General features: G+C 60.7%; 1 protein-coding gene across 2 annotated transcripts in view; it reads left to right on the top strand.

Moving 5' to 3' along the window:
- Positions 1 to 21,370, top strand: part of SND1 (staphylococcal nuclease and tudor domain containing 1) — a 75,380-nt gene that overhangs the window by 40,616 nt on the left and 13,394 nt on the right. For both annotated transcript variants that reach the window (XM_054632071.2, XM_077179347.1), the window contains 6 exons: positions 15 to 104; positions 7,601 to 7,701; positions 11,607 to 11,717; positions 13,264 to 13,336; positions 14,456 to 14,597; positions 19,021 to 19,130. In XM_054632071.2, coding sequence (XP_054488046.2) covers positions 15 to 104; positions 7,601 to 7,701; positions 11,607 to 11,717; positions 13,264 to 13,336; positions 14,456 to 14,597; positions 19,021 to 19,130 — 627 coding nt within the window. The remainder of the gene's footprint in view (positions 1 to 14; positions 105 to 7,600; positions 7,702 to 11,606; positions 11,718 to 13,263; positions 13,337 to 14,455; positions 14,598 to 19,020; positions 19,131 to 21,370) is intronic.

A 21,370-nucleotide genomic window follows, 5' to 3' on the forward strand; every position in this document is an offset into this window, starting at 1 on the left:
CCCTCTCTCGGCAGGACAAGAACAGGAAGCTGAGGCCCCTCTACGACATTCCCTACATGTTCGAGGCCCGGGAATTCCTGCGCAAGAAACTCATCGGGAAGAAGGTACAGAGGGAGGGACAAGGCTGGGGTGGGGCTGAGGCTGACAAGGGACGGGACAATGAGGATGAGGGAGTGAAGGAGGGGATGAGTCTGATGCCGGTGCTGCTGTGTGGCTCCTTGGGGAATTCCAGGATGCCCCCAAGCCTGGAGTGCCCCTCGAGGCATTGCACTCCCCATTTCCCGGGAATTCCGCCTCGCTTCTCCCTTTGTTTCCCTGGCTGTTTTCCGAGGCTGGTTCAGAGCAATTCCGGGAATGAGGAATGTGTTAACCAGCAGAGCGAACGCTCCGGATGCAATTTTCCAATGCTCATAAAACAGTCAAATAAAATCAATTCCCTTCGTGGCGCGGCCGTCGCTGCTCGTCGGGGCTGCTCCGGTGCCTAATTGGATCTTTCCAGCCCGGAGCCTGCCCAGGCAGTCCAAAGAAATAGGGAAAGGGGAAAAGAGCAGCTTGGGAGATTTTTTTAATGGGAAATCTGGTGCTTCCCGGAGTTGGAAAAGAGTGTGGGAGTGTTGGTGGGATTTGTGATGGGAGCACCGTGTCTGGAATGGGGTTCTGGCACCTCAGTGTGGTCCCAGTCTGAGACATTCCAGGATTACTGGTGCCAGGTTTCTGCCATCTGCCATTGCTGTGCCCTGTGTTGGATCAGGGATTGGAATTGGCTCTGGCACTGGGTGCCTTTGGAGGGTGACCCTGGGGATCCCTGGGATTCCAGGGTGTTCTGGGATTAGAGCTCAGCTTGCCCTGGGTGCCTGGCTGTTCTGAGGAGCTGTGGGATTGCAAGGAGTTCTGGAATTTGGGGAGCTCAGCCTGCCGTGGTTCCTGGCCTGCCTTGGGAGCTCCGTCCATCCCCATCACTCCGGGGCCCATCCTTACGGATCGTGTCCCTGTGCCTTGGGAGGCTCCTCCTGAACACATCCCATCCCATCCCATCCCATCCCATCCCATCCCATCCCATCCCATCCCATCCCATCCCATCCCATCCCATCCCATCCCATCCTGCTGGAGTGCTGGATCAGGCCTGACATTGCTTTCCAAAATAACTCCCTCTGGAGAAAGCGCCGAGGGGGGATGAGGAAGGATCCATCCCTGTTGTGGCTGCCACGGCTCCTTTTCCTCCAGCTCCTGTTGGGAGAGGAGCTGGGATGTGGGAATCCACCTCTGAATTCCCTGCTCCCTGGGAAGGGATGGAAGGCAATGTATTTTCTCTCTTGCCCTCTCATTCCCGAGCAGCAGGAGTTTTCCAGGCTGGGATTTTCCTGGCGCATAAGGGCTGGATTTGGGGATTTTGGCTCTTGTGCCAGAGCCTCTCCCAGCTCCACCGTGTCCTTCCCAGCCGCTGGAATTTGCCCGGCGGCGCGGGATGAACTGGGGCCGGCGCCCGGCTGCCCAGGCCACTATGGATTTGTGGAATAAATCCGTGGAGCGTGTCGGGAAGGGCCGGCTCCTCCGCCCATCGATCGCGCTGCGCCACGGAGCGGCTCCGGATAATTGCGCCGGGCGCGGGAGATGGATCGTGGCTCTTCCCTAATTAACTCTGGGATTAATCGCTCGCATGGACGGAGCCGGCAAGGGAGAGCTCCGGGATGGAAATTCCCTGGGCATGGAAGCAGTGCCGCCCCATCCTTGCCAGATGCTCCGGGGGGAAGAAAGGAGGGACTCCCTGGGGTGTCCCAGGACCCCCTCCCTGTGTCCCATCCGTGTGCCCCGTCCCTGTGTCCCATCCCTGTGTCACATTCCTGTCCCATCCCTGTGTCACATCCCTGTGTCACATCCTGTCCCATCCCTGTGTCCCATCCCTGTGTCCCATCCCTGTGTCCCATCCGTGTGCCCCGTCCCTGTGTCACATCCCTGTGTCACATTCCTGTGTCCCATCCCTGTGTCCCATCCCTGTGTCACATTCCTGTGTCCCATGCTGTCCCATCCCTGTGCCCCATCCCTGTGTCCCATCCCTGTGTCCAATCCTTGTGCCCCATCCCTGTGTCCCATCCCTGTGTCCCATCCCTGTGTCCCATCCTGTCCCATCCCTGTGTCCAATCCCTGTGCCCCATCCCTGTGTCCAATCCTTGTGTCCCATGCCTGTGTCCAATCCTTGTGCCCCATCCCTGTGTCCCATCCCTGTGTCCCATCCTGTCCCATCCCTGTGTCCAATCCCTGTGCCCCATCCCTGTGTCCAATCCCTGTGTCCCATCCCTGTGTCCCATCCCTGTGCCCCATCCCTGTGTCACATTGTTCCCACCATATCCCTTTTGGGAAGGCTGATTCCAGCTGGGAATGCTGCCCATCTCCAGAGCCCTGAGTGGTTTCCCGATGGTTTTCCAGGGCATTCACCTGTCTGGTCCCCTCAGATGCTTCCAGGGATTCTCCTTTTGGGGTTACACCAGCAGCAATCCCGGTGCCAGCACTGCTGGGGACCAGAGCTGGGATAAAACAGGGATGGGTTTGACCAGGAAAAGCCTTCTCCCTGGGAGAGAGGGAATCTCAGTCCCGGGGAGAGGGAAGGCTTTGGCAGGCTGGAGGATTTTTGGAATGTCGGGCAATTTTTCCTGCGTCTCACAGCAGAGCTCGGGAGCTCGGGGAGAGCTCGGCACAGCAGCGATGCCCGGGGGGATTTTGGGAAGATCCCAGTTGTTGATGCAGCCGGGGCTGGGGGCAGTGGGGACCCATCCCTCGGGGAGCTGCGCCGTGCCCGAGCCAGGATCCGGATGCTGTTCCCGGGAATGTGCGGAGCCCGGGAATGTGCGGGAGCCGGGGCGGCTTTGCCAGCTCTGGAGCGTCACGGGGCCGGCTGCGTCACCCGCCGCTTCCACGTGTGGAACTGGGCAGGATTTGGCTGCCGGGGAGGATTTGGCTGCCGCGAGCCGAGCCGGGAGAGCTGTCGGGGAGCGCAGTTTTCCCGCCCGGATTGCGCTTGGAATGCGCGGCTGCTGCAGTGGGCTGGGCTGGCCCCGGCACGGGAGGGGGCAGGGGCGAGCGGGATTATCGCCCTTTAACGATCCCAAATCCAGGCACCTCTCCTCTCCCCGCACCCTTCGCCCTCCCCGCGACGCCTCCCAGCCCGGCACTGCCAGGGTTATCCCGCTCCAAGGTCAATCCTGCCCCGGGGGTCTCCGTGGCCCCTCCGGCAGCCGCTGGAGCGGGAGGGAGGAGGGAGCTGGCTCCTGCTGGATCCGCTCCTGGCGGTGCCGGAGGCGCTGGAGGCTCCCGGGGCTGCTGTGGAGCATCCTTGTTCCACATCCCGGCCTTTTCCAGGAGGGATGATGGGAGGATGGAGAGGTGGAGGGGGTTAGGGAAGCGCAGCCGGCTCCCGCTCGCCATTCCCAGGAAATCCCGCTGCCCGCAGCAGGATTCGTGGGTTGGGGGGGCTGGGATGAGCCGGCCCTCGGGAGGGAAACCGCTGCTCCAGAGGGAAAGCGCTTCCCTGATCTGCCCCGCGGTGCCTCCTGCAGCCCCCATCCCGCCGGGATCATCCCGATGCACATTCCTGCTCCCAATCCCTGGCCCCCGTCAGGTCTCCGGGAACCTCCTCCCTCCGGCACGGGAGGGACACGGGGGGCACCCACCGCCCCGAGCCCCCCGGCAGCCCCTTCCCAGCCCCCCCGGCCCTTCCACCCGGCACGAGCTGCCGGGGAAGTAAAAATATTCCCGGGAGCGGGTGACGCCGCCGGGCCGGGAGATCCGCGGGCGGGCGGGGTATTTTTAGCCCGGCAGGTCTGGGCTGCCACCCACCCCCCATCTGTCCCCCCCCGGCCCCCCCGTGTCCCCGCGGCCCCTCGGAGCCCCCCGTGGGATGAGGGAATAGCAGGGAATGGCACCGGCACGGCCCCAGCCCACCCCACCCTCCCCATCCCAAAGGTGGGGCTGCTCCCGGCCCTTCCCGGCAGGATGAGCCCCCCTCCCCCCTCTTCAGGCAGCCCCCGGGATGTCCCCCCTGGCATGGGGACATGTCCCCACTGCCTGGGGTCCTGAGGCTGCAGCACGGGATGTGCCTGGAATGTCCCATTGTGTCCCCCAGCCCAGACTGGGGCTGGAACTGGGGCAGGACCATGGGGCTGCCTCCCCCACCTTGGGACCAGCTGGGGACAGGGTTGCAGGGGCCACACCCTGGGGACGAGGAGCTGGGGACAACCTCGTTGGGACCCTGGTCCTGGGGACAGTGAGGCAGGAACCCCATCCTGGGAGCAGCATGTTGGGAACAACCTCTCTGGGACCCTGATGCTGGGGACAAGGCCAGGGGCCCCTCCTGGGGACTCCATCCTGTTCCCCCATGTCCTGGCACCCCCAGCTCTGTGCTGGTGAGCCCAGGCAGTGAATGCTGGGGTGCGGGGTCTCTGTGGGTGCAGGGTCCCTGTGGGTTCCGGGTGCCCATGGGGTGCAGGGTCTCTGTGAGGTGCTGGGTCCCCGTGGGTGCAGGGTCCCTGTGGGTTCCAGGTCCCCATGGGTTCCAGGTGCCCATGGGTGCAGGGTCTCAGTGGGTTCCAGGTGCCCATGGGTGCAGGGTCCCCGTGGGTTCCGGGTCCCCGTGGGTTCCAGGTGCCCGTGGGTTCCAGGTGCCCGTGGGTTCTGGGTCCCCGTGGGTTCCGGGTCCCCGTGGGTGCAGGGTCCCCGTGGGTTCCAGGTCCCTGTGGGTGCAGGATCCCAGTGGGTTCCAGGTTCCCATGGGTTCCAGGTACCCGTGGGTGCAGGGTCCCCGTGGGTTCCAGGTCCCCGTGGGTTCCGGCTCCCCGTGGGTGACATTGGCGGCGGTGGCCGCTCGGAGCCCGCGCGGTGCCGCTGTTCTGGGCTGGATGCGCTCCCGGGAGCGGAGCTGCTGGAGTGATTTAATCCACCCTGACTGCAGCTGACCTTGGAAAGCCGCCCAGGCGCGGCTCCGGCTGCTCCGGGGGGAGCGGAGCCCGGGGGTGCCGGGGGTCCCTGCACCCCCAGCCCTTCCCGGCCCCTCCACGGGCACGTCGCCCTTGGATCCCGGGAATTCTTTGCCTGCTGTCCCCAGTGCCAGGGCTGTGGGGTGCCAGTGCCACATCTGGTGTCACATGGAGCCCAGCCTGCCCTCAGATGATCCCGGGCATTGTCCCTGCAGCTCCGTGTCCCTCCAGCTGAGCGGCACCCCCAGGGCCTTTCCCAGCTTTCTGTGTCTGGAGCGTTCCATGGGGCTGGTGTGATCCAAAGGGGGACATGGAACTTCATGGGATCATGGAACGGTTCCAGCCCTGCCATGGCAGGGACACCTTCCCCTATCCTGAGTGGCTCCAAGCCCCGTCCAGCCTGGCCTTGAGCACTTCCAGGGTTCCAGGGGCAGCCACACCCTGTGCCAGGGCTCCACCTGGCCTTGTGGAACCTCATCCCATTGTCCTCATCCCATGGATCCCACCTCTCCAGATCCCTCTGTGGAGCCTTCCTGCCCCTGGGCACATCTGATGCAGCGGGACACAGTGGGACACAATAGAGGGCTTTCCTGTTGAGGGGTGCCCCCATCCCACCCCATCCCATCCCATCCCATCCCATCCCATCCCATCCCATGGATCCTATGGATCCCATCCTATGGATCCCATCCCATGATCCCATTATCCCATCCCATAATCCCATCCCATCCCATGGATCCCATCCCATTATCCCATCCCATCCCATTATTCCATCCCATCCCATCCCATGGATCCTATGGATCCCACCCCATGGATCCCATCCCATGGATCCTATGGATCCCATGATCCCATGATCCCATGATCCCATGATCCCATCCCAGTCTCTCGTGACTCCTCCCCAGCCCCGGGATCCCCTGTTCCCCCTGGCTGCTCCGCCGCCGCCTCTCCCCGTTCCCGGTGCCGCATCCCCAGCCAGGTGTTTCCCACGCCAGCCGCTCCTGAGCCAGACATCTCAAAAGCCCTGGAGCAGCTGAATTCCCAACCTGCCTCTCGGAGTAATCGGCGTCTCTTTTTCCCCTCCAGTGGTTCCGACGGGAGCTTTGCTGCGAGGAATCGCTGTAACCGCTCCCCTTAATTGGCTCTTTCCTGCCGGAGCCCCCTCTCCGCACGGAAAAGCCGCGGCTTCGGCGCCCTGCCAGACGCTCCGGCCCTTTTTGCATTTTGATGTTGGTTTAATGAGTGATTTTCGGGATGAGCCGAGGCTTTGGAGGGGTTCAGGGATGCTCCTGCCTCGCCTGTCTGGCTGCCTTTGGCTCAGCGCGGCTCCGGCCATGCGGAACGGGAACAGGAACAGGAAAAGGAGAGGGGATGGGCCTGGGAAAAGTCCAGAGGGGCCAGGTCCAGCCCCAAGGCAGCAGCACTGGGATGTCCCCAAAGATCCCCACATCGCCCCCCTGTCACCCCAGTGTCACCTCCTCTATCCCAGAGCCTTGTGGTGTTCCAGCTGATACCAGGAAAGCATCGAGGATGGAGCTTCCCTGGGGAAGCTGAGGGGTGGGATTGGGCGGGATTTTCATGGAAATGGTGCCTGCAGATGTGGGATGTGGTGCTGGGAACTGCTGGGGGGTGATGCCTGAGGGGGGGAAGGTTCAGGGGGGACCTTGCAGGGCCTAAAGAGGCTCCAGGAGAGCTGCAGAGGGACTGGGGCCAAGGCCTGCAGGGACAGCACCCAGGGAATGGCTCCCGCTGCCAGAGGGCAGGCATGGATGGGATCTTGGCAATGAGGAATTCCTGGCTGGGCTGGGATTGCCAGAGCAGCTGGGGCTGCCCCTGCATCCCTGGCAGTGCCCCAGGCCAGGCTGGACACTGGGGCTGGAGCAGCCTGGGACAGTGGGAGGTGTCCCTGCCATGGCAGGGGTGGCACTGCAGGGGCTCTGGGGTCCCTTCCCACCCAACCCATTCCAGGATTCCCTGATCCCTGCATGTCCCAGCTCACCCCAACCCTGGTGCACTGGGAGGTGATGCATCCAGCAGGATCTGCCCCCAAGGTGTTCCCAGTTCCTGTCTGGGATCCCAGCAGGTGCCAGCATTGTCCCAATCTCTCCCCACTGTGTCAGAGCTGTGGGGGCACTGTCAGAGCTGTGGGGGCACTGTGGGATTCCAGGCTCGGGATGCTCCCTGCCCTGCCCCAGCCCTTCCCATCCCTCCTGGAGACCCTGGTTCTGGGCCATCAGCACCGCTCCCGTCCCCCTGTCCTGGTGGGAATGTCGCGTCCAAAAACCAGGAACTGCCGGGGCCACTGCACCTTGGGATCCCCATGGAGCTCTGGGGACACCTGGCAGGTGCTGGGATCCAAGTTGGGATCTTGTCCTGCCTGGAAGCTCCTGGTTTATTGTGCCTGGGAGCTCTGGTGGTGCCAGAGCTGGGAAACGGCTCCATTCCCTGGGCATGGAGAGAGGGGATGGAGACTGGCAGTGGGAATGTGGGCATGGAGAGGATGGGGATGAGGATGGGATGGGGATGACAGCCTGTCTGGCTGATCTCAGAGGTTTGGGCATGGAGAGGATGAGGATGAGGGCCTGGCTGTCTGATCTGGGCCCTGGCCAGTGCCAGCCCTGAGCCATTCCCTTTTCCAGGTGAACGTTTCCGTGGATTACATCCGCCCCGCCAGCAGCGCCACCGACACCGTGCCGGCCTTCTCGGAGCGCACCTGTGCCACCGTCTCCATCGGCGGAATGTGAGTCCGGCCTCTGCCCTGCCCGCCTGCCATTCCCACCTGGCCTCCCCACCTGGCATTCCCACCCTGCCAGGGCTCCGTGGGGTCAGAGGGTGGCTCGCTCCCCACTTGGCCTGGGATCAGCCTCCATTCCCGGCATCCCAGCGTTGGGATTCTGTGGGATGCATTGGGATGCTGCTGCCTGGACCCCCCACACCTGCGCCCCCACAGCTGCATGAGTTTTGGGGGATATCGGGATCACGTTCCCCCCATCTGGCTGCCTCGGGAGTGGCTTTGGAGGAGTAATCCCTGCTGTGTATCCCGGGATGTTTGTCCTTCCCAAGGGACCCCTCCCTGATTTCCCTTCTCCATGAGAAGGTTCAGGAGTGGGGAGTGTTCCAGAGCAGTTTCCCCTCAGCCAGAATTTGTGATTTTTCCCCCTCAGGGCACGGGGTGCCAGTGCCTCTGGCACTTCCCTGTGGATAGGCCGAGCCTCTGGCACATCCCTGTGGATAGGCCAGGCCTCCAGCACATCCCTGTGGATAGGCCGAGCCTCCAGCACATCCCTGTGGATAGGCCAGGCCTCCAGCACATCCCTGTGGATAGGCCGAGCCTCCAGCACTTCCCTGTGGATAGGCCAGGCCTCTGGCACATCCCTGTGGATAGGCCAGGCCTCTGGCACATCCCTGTGGATAGGCCAGGCCTCCGGCACATCCCTGTGGATAGGCCAGGCCTCCAGCACATCCCTGTGGATAGGCCGAGCCTCCAGCACTTCCCTGTGGATAGGCCAGGCCTCTGGCACATCCCTGTGGATAGGTCAGGCCTCTGGCACATCCCTGTGGATAGGCCGAGCCTCTGGCACATCCCTGTGGATAGGCCAGGCCTCCGGCACATCCCTGTGGATAGGCCAGGCCTCTGGCACATCCCTGTGGATAGGCCGAGCCTCCAGCACATCCCTGTGGATAGGCCAGGCCTCTGGCACATCCCTGTGGATAGGCCAGGCCTCCGGCACATCCCTGTGGATAGGCCGAGCCTCCGGCTGGCAGTGGCTCCGGGAGCTGCGTAGGGAGGATTTGTCATAGGCCCTTGGTTGCTTTCCCAGTTTTTTTTCCCGGTAGCAGCTATTTTGGAAAGCGCCCAAAGCGCTGCAGCGCTGCCTTTCCCTCCCTGATCCAGGGGCTGTGAGAGCTGCACTTCCCTTCCTTCCCTTCCCTGCAAAACCTGGGAGAGCTGCCTTCTCCTGCTCCCTAATCCCAGCGCTGGGAGAGCTGCCCCTGCATTCCCGGGATGTTCCACAGTGCCTGGGCCATTCCTGGGATGTTGCACAGTGCCATTCCCTGTACTGTATCCCAGGATGTTCCTCAGTGCCTGTGCCATTCCTGGTGCTGCATCCCGGGATGCCGGGGGTGGAACAGAGCAGGGTCTGTGTCCCGAGGCCTTTGCCAGGCTGGGATGGAGCAGGGAATAAAGCCTGGCTTGTCCTCCTGGAGTGTCCGCCCGGCATCTGGGCTGGGCTGAGCCTGCTTGGGATTCTGGGCACGGCGGCGCCGGGGCGGGAGCCAGGGCAGGAGCTGCAGCCCCAATCCCAGCTCCAGGCACTGGGATTGGGGGGGCTGGAGCACAAACCCAGCTTCTCCTGCTGGATCCCTGCTCATCTCCCAGCCTGGATCCCTGCTGGATCACTGCCCGGATCCCTGCTCATCTCCCAGCCCCTATCCCTGCCTGCATCCTGCCCATTTCCCTGCCTGCATCCCTGCCTGCATCCCTGTCTACCCCTCCTTGTGTCACCCCCTGCATCCCAGGATCCCTCCATCCCACTTCTCCCTTCCATCTCCTCCAAGTTTTGGGCCTGATCCCTGCCCTAGAAATGCTGGTGCATTCCACAGCATCCCAGAGCATCCCTTAGGATCCCACAGCATCCCACAGCTCTCCACAGCATCCTGGACAATTCCATAGCATCCCACAGCATCCTACATCATCCCCAGTAAAAAAAAAAAGCTAGAAATCCCTAACCCCATATTTCAGGAGCACCCTGTGCTGTAATTCCAGGTGCAATTCCTGGCAGGAGTGGGAGATCCCTTCCCCGGGGGCAGCGGGGCCAGATGCTGCAGTTTGGGATGATTTGAAGACTGGGGGATGGGATGGGTTTGGCACCCCTGATCCTGATCCTGATCCTGATTCTGATCCTGATCCCGATCCATGCTGGGCACCAGCTCGGGTGGGATGAAACCCCTCCAAAATTTCCTTTGGGAAAGGAAATGTGAGAGGAGCTTAAAAATTGACATTTTTGGCTTGAAGTTCCCTAACTGGCATTTTTCAGGCTAAGGAGATTTTTCCCATCATATTCCCAGTCTTTAATTTGGGATCTGGGATTAACTGGGGGACGCTCCTTCCTTCCAGGCCCCAGCTCCAGCTCCATTCCAGAGCTTTGCTGGGAGGTGGGAATGGGGGAGTTCCTCCCAGGGAGCCAGGCTGGAGCAGGGTCTGGAATTCATGTGCTGGAATTCCTTCTCTGAGCCATTATCCCTGCCTCCCTCCCCCTCGCCCTCCTTCCCTGGGCACGAGGATCACTCCCCGTGGGAATTCTGAGCCTTAAAACCTCTGAACCCCGAAAGAATTTGGGCTTTTCCCGGGATATCCAGCCCAGTGAAGTGTTCTGGCACTGGGAAGCAGCCAAATTTCATGGCTGGGAGTGCTGGGAATGCTCCAGAGCTTCCGGGCTCTCCAGTGGCCCAGGGAGGGGACACTTTTCCACACCCATTTCCAGGATGCAGCTGGGATGAGGTGAGATGTGTTCAGGATGAGGAGCAGGATTTGACTGGGGTGGGGAGTGGGATGTCTGGGATGGGGAATGTCAGGGAGCACTGGGAGCCTCCCTGGCCCTTCCCTGGCCTCCCCCAGCTCCTGCTCCTTCCCCAGCATTCCCAAGGTGCGCATTCTCAGGGTGCCCATTCCCAGGGTGCCCATTCCTGGGGTGCCCATTCCCGAGCTGCCTGTTCCCAGGATGCCCATTCCCAGTGCTCAGCATTCCCAGGCTGCCGCAGCTGCTCCGGCTGCAGCGATTCTGTCTCTTGCCAATCCCGAATTTTTTGATTCCTCCCCCTGCTCCGAGACCTAATTTCAGCTCCCGGTGCTGGATTTGCCCTTCCCCCCACTCATGAAGGGGCACACCCGGGATTTGGGAAGGGATCAGTCCCTCCATCCTCTGGACAGATCCTCTTTTTTTGGGGATACTGAGGGAATTAGTGTGGGGGGGCGGTGACTGGAGGAGAATTAGGGAAGTGCTGGCGAAGGAGAATTCATGGATTTGCTTAAAGCAGTGGAATGTGATGGGTTCACCCCTGCCTGGCACAGGCCCCCCTTGCTGATCCCAGAAATCCCAGTTCACTGGGAGACGCTGCTCCCAGCCCCTTCCCACGGAAATGGGGGTGGGAGGGTCTCCCTGTCCCAGCCCCCCCAGACTGGTGCCCAAATTATTTCCCGGAAAAAATGTGGGATGGTGGAATCAAGGAAATTCCTGTGGGCTGGGGGCCATCACCCCTCAGTTTTTGGGGGAAATCCGGGGGTGGCGCCCCCCCTCCAAACCAGTGCCCACCCCCTGCTCCTGGAAAATAGTGACAGGATTGGGAAATCCAGGAGGAGGCTCCTGTGGGCTGGGAATGCTGAGCCTGCTGCGTTTGGGCTGGGGTGGGAGGGGAGTTTTGGGGTGAGATTTTTGGGGTGCTCCTGGGAGGCTTCTCCCTGTGGCATGAGCCCAGTTTGGGTCCCCCACTGTGCCCAGAGAGCTGGGATGTGTCACTCCAAGGCCTTCCCTTGGGATGGGATGGGATGGGATTGGGGTGGGATGGGATGGGATTGGGGTGGGATGGGATGGGACTGGGATCTCCCTGCCCCATTCCCACCCCGATCCCATCCCATTCCCACAGCAACATCGCGGAGGCGCTGGTCAGCAAGGGCCTGGCCACGGTGCTGCGCTACCGGCAGGACGACGACCAGCGCTCGGCGCACTACGATGAGCTGCTGGCAGCTGAGGCCCGGTGAGCGCGGGGCTGGGGGCTCTGAGGGGTCCCCTGTGCTGTGTCACGTCCTGTGTCCCCTGTCCTGTGTCCCCCTGTCCCATCCCTGTGGTTTGAGGTGATTCCCACACACAGCTGCCCATGTCCCTCTGTCCTGTTGCAGCTGTGTCCCCTGGGCACCCGTCTGTCCCCAGCTGTGTCTCAGGTACGCCAGATCCAGGTGCGCACAGCCCAGCTCCCCATGCAGAGGATCCCATATCCCGGTGCCCCCCATGTCCACTCCATTCCCAGCCCCAGGAGCCCCCCAGGTGTCCTCATGTCCCTGTCCCTCATCCCAGGCTCCCGCTGGAATGGCGATGGACACCCTTCCCTTCCCTGCCCGGCCCCGCTCCCTCCGGAGGCGGCTCCGTGGCGGCTGAGCCCGGCGGGGATGGTGGGATCTCAGCTCCTCCTTGGCAGCAGATCCCGGCACGATGCCGAGAGCCGGGAAGAGCAGCTTGGAGGGGGCCGCGGCGCCTCGCCGGGCAGGGCTGGCTGCTGGGAAAAGGCGGATCGATCCGGAGAGAGCTGCTCCCGCTCCCACCCAGCCGTGCCCGGGCGGTGGGCGGCCGGCAGATTGCTCGCAGGCTCCTTCCCAGCGCCTGGAATGTGCCTTTTGGGAAGCCTGGCAGGAAGTCAGCAGCTCAGAGCTGCCGAGGGGGCACCGGGATACCGGGATACAGGAATGGGATGTGGCACCTGGAGCTGGATGCAGGGCTGGGATGTGGCACCTGGAACCAGATGTGGGACTGGGATGTGGCACCTGGAGCCGGATACAAGGCTGGGATTTGACACCTGGAACTGGATATGGGGCCAGGATGTGGCACCTGGAGCCAGAGCCACACTCCAGGGTTGGGGTTCAGCCTGGATGTCCCCAGGTGGAGGTGCTGGATGTTCCTGCCTGATCCTGGAGTGGATCAGTGGTGGAGGTGGCTCATCCATGCCATTGGGAGCTTTGGCACATCCCAAATCCAGGATTGTGCTGGCACCAGGCAGAGGAGCCAGCAGCTCTGGGACCATGCCAGGAGCAGCAGGAATGGGATACTCTGGGATTTGGGATGAGGTTGCGGTGCAGGGCCTGGAGCAGTTCAGGGGATCCATTCAGCATTCCCAGCTCTTCAGAGAGCCTGGAATCACACCCCAGACCATTGGCTCTGCCAGAATCCTGGCACACTCCAGCCTTTCCCAACCCTCCAGGCCAGGCCCTGGGGCACGAGGGGACACTCCAGGCTCCAGGTGGGGACAGAGAGCTTGGTGGCCTCATCCCGAGGGAACATCCCAGGGGAACATCCCAGCCCTGCGTCCTTGTGCCGAGACAAGGATCTGGATCCGAGTCCAGCGTTGGGCCTGGATCTGGCAGCAGCTCCAGCATCCCGCTGGTTTTCCCTGCGTTCAGTGCCTTCCGTGTGTGACATTCCCCTTGTGCCATGGCTGGGACAGCCCGGGTGTCCCAGCGGGCGCAGGGGAGGCTCCAGCTCCCATCATGCGGCAGCAGGAGCTGATTCCCAGCGCTCCCTCTCCTCTCCAGGGCCATCAAGAACGGGAAGGGGCTGCACAGCAAGAAGGAGGTGCCGATCCACAGGGTGGCCGACATCTCCGGAGTAAGGATCCATCCCCTCGGGCACGTGGGATGGGCGGGAATTCCTCAGGACATCAAGTGGGATAAAACCCACACGTGCCGTTGTTTTGGGAGATCCTTGGGTTTTTTTTCCCTTTTTTCCTTGGATAAATAAACCGGGAGTTGCCCCATAGCCTGGGAACCAGAAATGCCAGTGGGAATCTGACATTGCCCCGCTCTGATGAGGGAATCTGGGGATCCCCACACCTCCCAGCAGAGCTCATTACATTCTCCTCAATTAATTAATATTTTTGAGGATTTCTGTGGAGCCCTTCAGTGCTGGGATTGGGAGGAGCAGATCCTGGGAAAGGGGAGTGATGGGATGCTCCATTAGGGATGGGGGAAATGGGGAAATGGGGCTGGATCTGTCCTGCTGATCCAGGCATCTGCCCTGTGCGGGGGGAAAGGATGGGCTTTGGGGTGTATTTGGGATGGATTAGGGGATGGGTTTAGGCATGAATTTTGGATGCATTTTGGCTGGATTTGGGATGTATTTGGGATGTGTTTTGGGATATATTTAGCATTTATTTTGGGATCTATTTGGGATTTTTGGATGTATTTTGACATGTGTTCTGAGATGTATTTGGGATGTGTTTTGGGATATTTTGGGGATTTTGGGATGGATTTGGGATTTTTGGATGTATTTTGAGATGTGTTCTGAGATGTACTTGGGATGTGCTTTGGAGTATTTTTGGGATTTGGGGATGGATTTGGGATATGTTTGGGATGCATTTTGGGATGTATTTGGGATTTGTTTTGAGATGCATTAGGGATTTGTTTTGGGATGTGTTTAGGATTTTTGGATGTATTTTGACATGTGTTTTGAGATGCATTTGGGATGTGTTTTGGAGTATTTTTGGGATTTTGGGATGGATTTGGGATGCATTTTGGAATATATTTGGGATGTATTTGGGATTTTTGGATGTATTTGGAGATGTGTTTTGGGATATATTTGGGATTTGGGCTGTGCTTGGGGCGCACAGCCCATTCCCAGCTGGAAGTGCTCAGCTCCGTGCCCAGATGTCACAGGGACAGGAGCAGCCCCTGCTCCCGGCCCCGCACGTGGGGGTTCCGGGGTCCCTGAATTCCCGTTTTCCCGCAGGACACGCAGAAGGCGAAGCAGTTCCTGCCCTTCCTGCAGCGCGCCGGCCGCTCCGAGGCTGTGGTGGAGTACGTGTTCAGCGGCTCCCGCCTCAAGCTCTTCCTGCCCAAGGAAACCTGCCTGATCACCTTCCTGCTCGCAGGTACGGAGCCGGGAGCACCGCCAGATCCCGGGATCGGCACTGCAGGGATTTGGGATTGGCACCACGGCATCGGCACTGCAGGGTTCCTGGAATTGGCACTGTGGGGTTCCGGGATCGGCACCATGGGATCCTGGGATTGGCATAATGGGGTTCCCGGGATCAGCACTGCAGGGTTCCCAGGACTGGCGCTGTGGGATCCCGGGATTGGTGCCATGGGATCCCAGGAGAGGCGCTGTGGGGTTCTGGGATCAGCACTGCGGGGTTCCGGGATTGGCATCATGGGGTTCCCGGGATCGGCACCTCGGGGTTCCCGGGATCAGCACTGCAGGGTTTTGGGATCAGTGCTGTGGGGTTCCGGGATTGGCACCATGGGGTTCCTGGGATTGGTGCTGTAGAGTTCCCAGGATCAGCACTGCGAGGTTCCTGGGATTGGCACTGTGGGATCCCAGGATTGTCACTGCGGGGTTCCCAGAATCAGCACCGCGGGGTTCTGGGATCAGCACTGCAGGGTTCCCAGATTGGCACTGTGGAGTTCCAGGGATTGGCACCATGGGGTTCCTGGGATCAGCACCACAGGGTCCCAGGATTGTCACTGCAGGGTTCCCACAATCGGCTCTGCGGGATTCCAGGATCAGCACTGTGGGGTTCTGAGATCAGCACCATGGGATTGGCACCTTGGGATCCAAGGATCAGCACTGTGGGGTTCTGGGATTGGCACCTCTGGGTTCTGGGCATCGGCACTGAAACATCCCCTGGGCTGGCACGGGAACATTCCCTGGACTGGGACATCCCGGGATGAGTGGTCACAATTAATGCTGGAGCTCCCTCAGGCCAGGCTGGGAGGGGTGGGGGAGGTTGGGACTGGAGAGGGTGATCCCACCCAAAAAACTTGGGAGCAGGTAGGGAAGCACAAACTGGGGAGAAGGGAGGGAATTCCAGGATGGGGATGGGGATAGGATGGATTGAGAATGAGGAGTAGGATGGGGATGAGAATGGGAATGGGAATGGGAATGGGAGTGGGAATGGGAATGGTGATAGGATGAGGATCAAAATGAGAGTGGGGATGAAGATGGGAATGGGATGAGGATGGGGATGAGGATGAGGCGGAATTCCATCAGCGTTTAAAGGATTCAATCCTAGGATCAAACACTGGGAAAGGTGGGAGTGTTTATCCTAGGGGGAGCAAGGATGGAGTCAGGGATTCTTTGTCCATCCCTTTGTTCCCAGAGTTGGGAATGTGTCCTGTCTCTGTCCCTCATAAACACTGGCACTGGGATGGCCATTAGGAAGTGGGGGCTCCATCCCTGCTCCCAGTGATGCTGGGATGTCTCCTGGTGCTGCGATCCCTGCTCCACAGGGGAGTCCCTATTCCATGGGAGTCCCTGCTCCATGGGCATCCCTGCTCCATGGTTCTCCTCTTTGGAGATCCCTGCTCCACGGGAATTCCTGCTCCATTGGGACTCCTGCTCTGTGGTCCTGCTCCATTGGGATTCCTGCTCCATGGGAATTCCTGCTCCATTGGGAATCCTGCTCCACCCTGCTCTGTTCTAGAAGGGATGCATGCATCCCCAAGACCATCCCATCCCATAGAATCCCATGATCTTGGTGGGACCTTCTGGCTTTTATTTTCCCTGTTTTTTGTTGGATTTCTCCCCAGTGCCATTCCCAACCCTCCTCTGCCAAGCCAGGAATAGGATAAATATCCGCCTTTTATCAACGCCTGCCTTTTTTATGGATATCAAATGCAAATGAGCACCAGAAAGAGATGCCAAGTCCCTTAAAATGTGACTCCAGGGATGCTCCCGAGGGAGCTCATCCCGGCTTTCCAGCTAAAATAGATCCGTCAGAGCACTATAAATATGTGCAAATACAGGCGCCGGTTTAATCCCGAATTCTTCTCTCCCGGCAAAACTCCGGAGCCTGACGCCTTCCCGGAGCGGGGGCTGGGATAGGGAGGATTCCCGAGGGATGAGGGGGCACCTCTGGGGATGTTGGAGTGGCCAAGTGGCTCCAAGGGGTCCAAAATCTTCCCTGGGAGCTGCGGGATTGGGAGGCGGGGATGGCAATCCGGGGTTTTTCCCTGTGAGCATTCCCAACGTGGAGCTGTACCAGTGCTGCTCCCGCCGGGATCCGGAGTGGATCCTCGGCATTCCAGTCCCACTCCCGCAGTTCCTGGGTGTGCCCTCACCTCCCCTGCTCCCAAAATCCATAAATCCTGTGGGAGATTGATCGATCCCTGGCTCTCGGCCCCAGCACAGCTGATCCCGGCCTGGAGCCATCCCAGATCCCGATCCCGGGTGTGACTCTGGCACAGCGAGGGGGCAAAGTGCTCAAATCCCTGGAATCAAGGCTGGAAGGGCCCTTGCTCCAAGGGATTCTCCCTGAAAGATCCATTCTGTCTGTTCCCACTGAGGACCAGGGAGGAATTCCTCCTAGAATCCTGGTGCAGGATCCTGCAGGGATGTTGTGGGATACTCTGGGATGCTGTGGAATGCCCCTGGGATGCTTCAGGATATCTCAGGGCTGCTGTGGGGCACCAGGAATGCTCTGGAATGTCCATGGGATGCTGAGGGATACCTTGGGATGCTCAGGATGCCGCAGGGTACTCCGGGATGCTGCGGAATTCTTGCCCCCATCCCTCCGGGGCTGATTCCGGGATGGGAGCAGCCCCAGAGCCACCCTCTCCATCCCAGCCTTGGCCCTGGCTGGGCAGGATTGTGCTGGAATTCTCTGGGAAGCCCAGGGGAGCGCGGTGGCTGCAGCACTTCCAGCCGCATCCCTCATTAATCCGTCACGGCTTCCCGGGAAGCGCGGCACAGCCGCGGATTCGGGATTAGCTGCTATTTTTAAAGTGCTGGAGAACTTTTCCGGGTGCCAAGCGTCCCCTCCCCGCTCCCGCCAGCATTCCTGGGGGGATGAGCGCGCCCAGCCCAGCCTTCAGAGCTTTCCCTCTTCCAGAACCTTCCCTCAGGTGGGCTTGGGAAGCGTCAGAGGCCAGAGAGGATCCGGAGCGGGATCCCAGCCCCGAGGAGCTGGGAGCTGGCAGAGTTTAGGGATTCTGCTGCTTCCTCAGCTCATCCCTTGTTATTTTGAGGGAAAGAATTCCATTGTGGCCCATGAGCCCGCCTGGCCCCTTCCATGGAGGAGGACGGGCAGCTCCAGCCCCTCATTCCCATTCCCAGTGCGGCACTGGGGGATGCTCCTTGCTGGAAAAATTTGGGATCAGTGCTGGGTCAGGATCAGAGCCAGGGTCAGGATCAGAGCTGTGCCAGAGCCCAGCCAGTGCTGGAAGGAGAATCCTGGGGTGATCCCAGATCTTGGGGGCACCTGATGGTTCCAAATAATGAACAAAGATCCCGGGATTTCCTGCTCCCCATCCTACATTCTGCTGTGTTTCCCAGAATTCCCCTTTTCCAGAAATCCCCCTTTCCGTCCCCATTTCTGGGGACAGAGGATGTGTGTGCCATGAAGGGCAGGGACAGGTCTGGGAAGCTCCTGCTGGATTCCCTGGAAATGGCTTCCTTTGGAGGCAGCACGGCCTGGGAATGGGGACTGGGATGGGATGGGATGGGGATACAACAGGGCGGGGGATGAGGATGGGGATGAGGATGAGGATGAGGGTGAGGATGAGGATGAGGAAGGACCTGGTGGCACAGGGATATTGTCCCTCAGGATGGGCTCTGGGCGCTGCCAGCTGCTCTGGGCAGGATCTGTGTCCTTGTGTCCCTGGGTGTTGGTGACACTGACATGGCCCTGGGGATGTGTCACCTCCTCAATCGTGGCTCCAGCTTGGAGCTGTATTCCCAGCACTTCATTCATTATGCAAATTATGTAAATGATCATTAATAATGCAGGACTTCCCTGTGCTCTGAGCTGGAGCAGGGGGATCCCGGGGGCAGCGGGAGAAGGGGGCAGGGGAGCGGCTGTGACAGAGGGATCTGGGTGGGGGGCTGGATGTGTCCCTGTGTCCCCATCCCTGTCTCCTTTTGTCCCCATCCCTGTTTGTCCCTGAGTCCCCATCCCTGCAGACACATCCCTGTGTCCCCATCCCTGCTTGCCCCTGCATCCCCATCTCTTTTTGTCCCTGTATTCCTATCCCTGTTTGTCCCTGTGTCCCCATCCCTGCGGACACTTCCCCATGTCCCTATTCCTGTTTGTCCCTGTGTCCCTATCCCTGTTTGTCCCTGTGTCCCCATCCCTGCGGACACATCCCCATATCCCTATTCCTGTTTGTCCCCATGTCCCTATCCCTGTTTGTCCCTCTGTCTCCATCCCAGACTGTCCCAGCCTGTCCCACAGCCATGCCACCCCTGGACCCTACTGGAGCTCCTCACATCTCCCTTGTTTCCATTGTATCCCCTTCCCTCCCAGCCCTTCCCGGGGTGCCATTCCCAGGCCCTGACCCTTCCCGGTTTTCCTGCAGGGATCGAGTGCCCGCGGGGTGCCCGGAACGTGCCGGGGCTGACGCAGGAGGGGGAGCCCTTCAGCGAGGAGGCCACGCTCTTCACCAAGGAGCTCGTGCTGCAGAGGGAGGTACGGCCGGAGCCGGGCACGGGGGGTCCGGGGGGGATCCGGGGGGATCCGGGGGCAGCAGTTGTCAGCTGCACCCAGAGATCCTGGGGATACCAGGAGTATCCTGTGGGATATGGAGAGATCCCAGGTAGTTCAGAGAGATCCGAGGTGTCACCAGCAAATCCCAGGCGATACTGAGAGATCCAGGAGATCCCAGGGGATACTGAGAGTGCGCTGGGCAGGTGCAGGATGGATGTGAGGTCGGATGTGGGGTTGGGTTCCGGATGGATCCCCCTGTTTGAAGCTGTTCCCGTTACTGTCTCCAAATATTAAAATTCCCTGGAACTCCTGTGATTTCCCTGATTGCAGCTCCGGAGCTCGGGGCCCATTTTGGGTAATTTTTCCGTGATTCACAATTCCGAGGTGGATACCGGATCCTTCCCCCCCGACTGTCAGTCCTGCTGAGCCAAAATTCAGGGACTGATGCTCCCATCCAGATGTTGGTACTGGTGCAGATGTGGGCATGGATAGAGATGGGAATTATGGATCCAGATGGGATTTATGGATCCAGATGTGGCTGTGGTTGCAGACACGGTTGATGCAGATGTGGACACAGCTGCAGTTTTGGGCATGGATCCAGATGTGAGCAGGGATGCAGCTGTGGGCACAGTGACAGCTGTGGCTCTGGATCCAGATGTTGCCATGGGTGCAGATGTGGTGGACACAGGTGCAGTTGTGGCTGTAGACCTAGATGCAGGTGTGGGTCCAGATGTGGGTGTGTATCCAGATGTGGCAGCAGCTGCAGGCTGGTGGTGCCAGCTGTGGGGACATGGGAATGCAGGGGCACAGGGGCACAGGGGTGCAGGCACATGGGAATGCAGGGACCTGAGGATAGGGAAACACAGGGGTGTAGGGATACAGGAATGAGGAGAAACAGGGACACGAGGACATGAGGACACAGGGACACAGGGCTGTAGGGATACAGGAACGTGGAGAAACAGGGACACAGGGACACAAGGACACGGGGGTGCAGGGATACAGGAACATGGAGGAACAGGGACACAGGAGTACAGGGACACGGGGACACTGCAGTCGTCCCCCTCCCTGCTCAGCATCTCGCGCTGCCGGGAATTGCTGACCCGCATCCCAAGGGCTTCGCTCCGCTGCCTCGGCACATTCCGGAGGCTCAGGCACTGCACCTGCCCGGGAATGGCGTGGCAGGGAGGCCAGATGGAGCCGGAGCTGCTTCCCAGGAATGCTGTGACAGGGAGGACACGTGGAAGCCGGGACGCTTCCCGGGAATGTCGTGGGGAGGCCGTGGGAAGATGGGCTGCTGCCCAGGAACGTGGCGGTGGAGAGGCCACGTGGAGCTGGGGATGCAGGGCAGGAACTGGGGATGCAGGGCAGGAACTGGGGATGCAGGGCAGGAATGCCGTGGCAGGGAGGCCGTGGGAAGCCGGGATGCCGCCCAGGCCGATTCCCGGCTCCGGCTGCGGGTCCCGGTGCGGGTCCCCGCGGTTCCCACGGTGGCCCCGGCCGCGTTCCCGCCGGCAGCCGAGTCCCTGCCCACCCCCACAGCCGTGGGATATTTTTATCCAGCGGCTCCGGCTGCTGCTGACTCACGGGCCCGGAGCCGCCGCTGACGAACCGGCCCCGCAGCGTGGGGGGCAGGGGGTGCTGGGATGCTCCGGCGGGATCGCGGCTCCCGCAGCGCCCGGGAAGGGCCCAGGGGACCCCCGGGAGCCCCTCGGCTCCTCCACGGCCGTGCTGATCCTGCAGGAGCTGCAGGAGCATTTCTCCGGGAATGTGGGAAACTGCCCCGGCCCCCCCATGTGTTCCAGTGCCCTTTGTCTGCTGGAGATGTGGATTCCCAGGGGGTCAGTCCTGCCTTGATCCCAGCATTGATCCCAACCCTGATCCCAGCCTAATCCCAGCCTGATCCCAATCCTAATCCCAGCCTGATCCCAGCATTGATCCCAACTCCAATCCCAGCACCAATCCCAACCCTGATTCCAGCACTGATTCCAATCCCAGTCCCAGCCTGATCCCAGCACTGATCCCAACTCCAATCCCAGCACCAATCCAAACCCTGATCCCACAGTCAATCCCAACACTGATCCCAATCCCAGCAGTGATCCCAGCACAAATCCCAATCCCAGGGGCGATCCCAGCCCTGTGCTTGGAGCATTCACTGTGTCCCATTGCATCGTCCCACATCCCACCCCATCCCACCCCATCCCACCTCACCCCACTCCCTCCAG

The sequence above is a fragment of the Agelaius phoeniceus genome, chromosome 5 (assembly GCF_051311805.1).
Source record: "Agelaius phoeniceus isolate bAgePho1 chromosome 5, bAgePho1.hap1, whole genome shotgun sequence".
Taxonomy (NCBI): Eukaryota; Metazoa; Chordata; class Aves; order Passeriformes; family Icteridae; genus Agelaius; species Agelaius phoeniceus.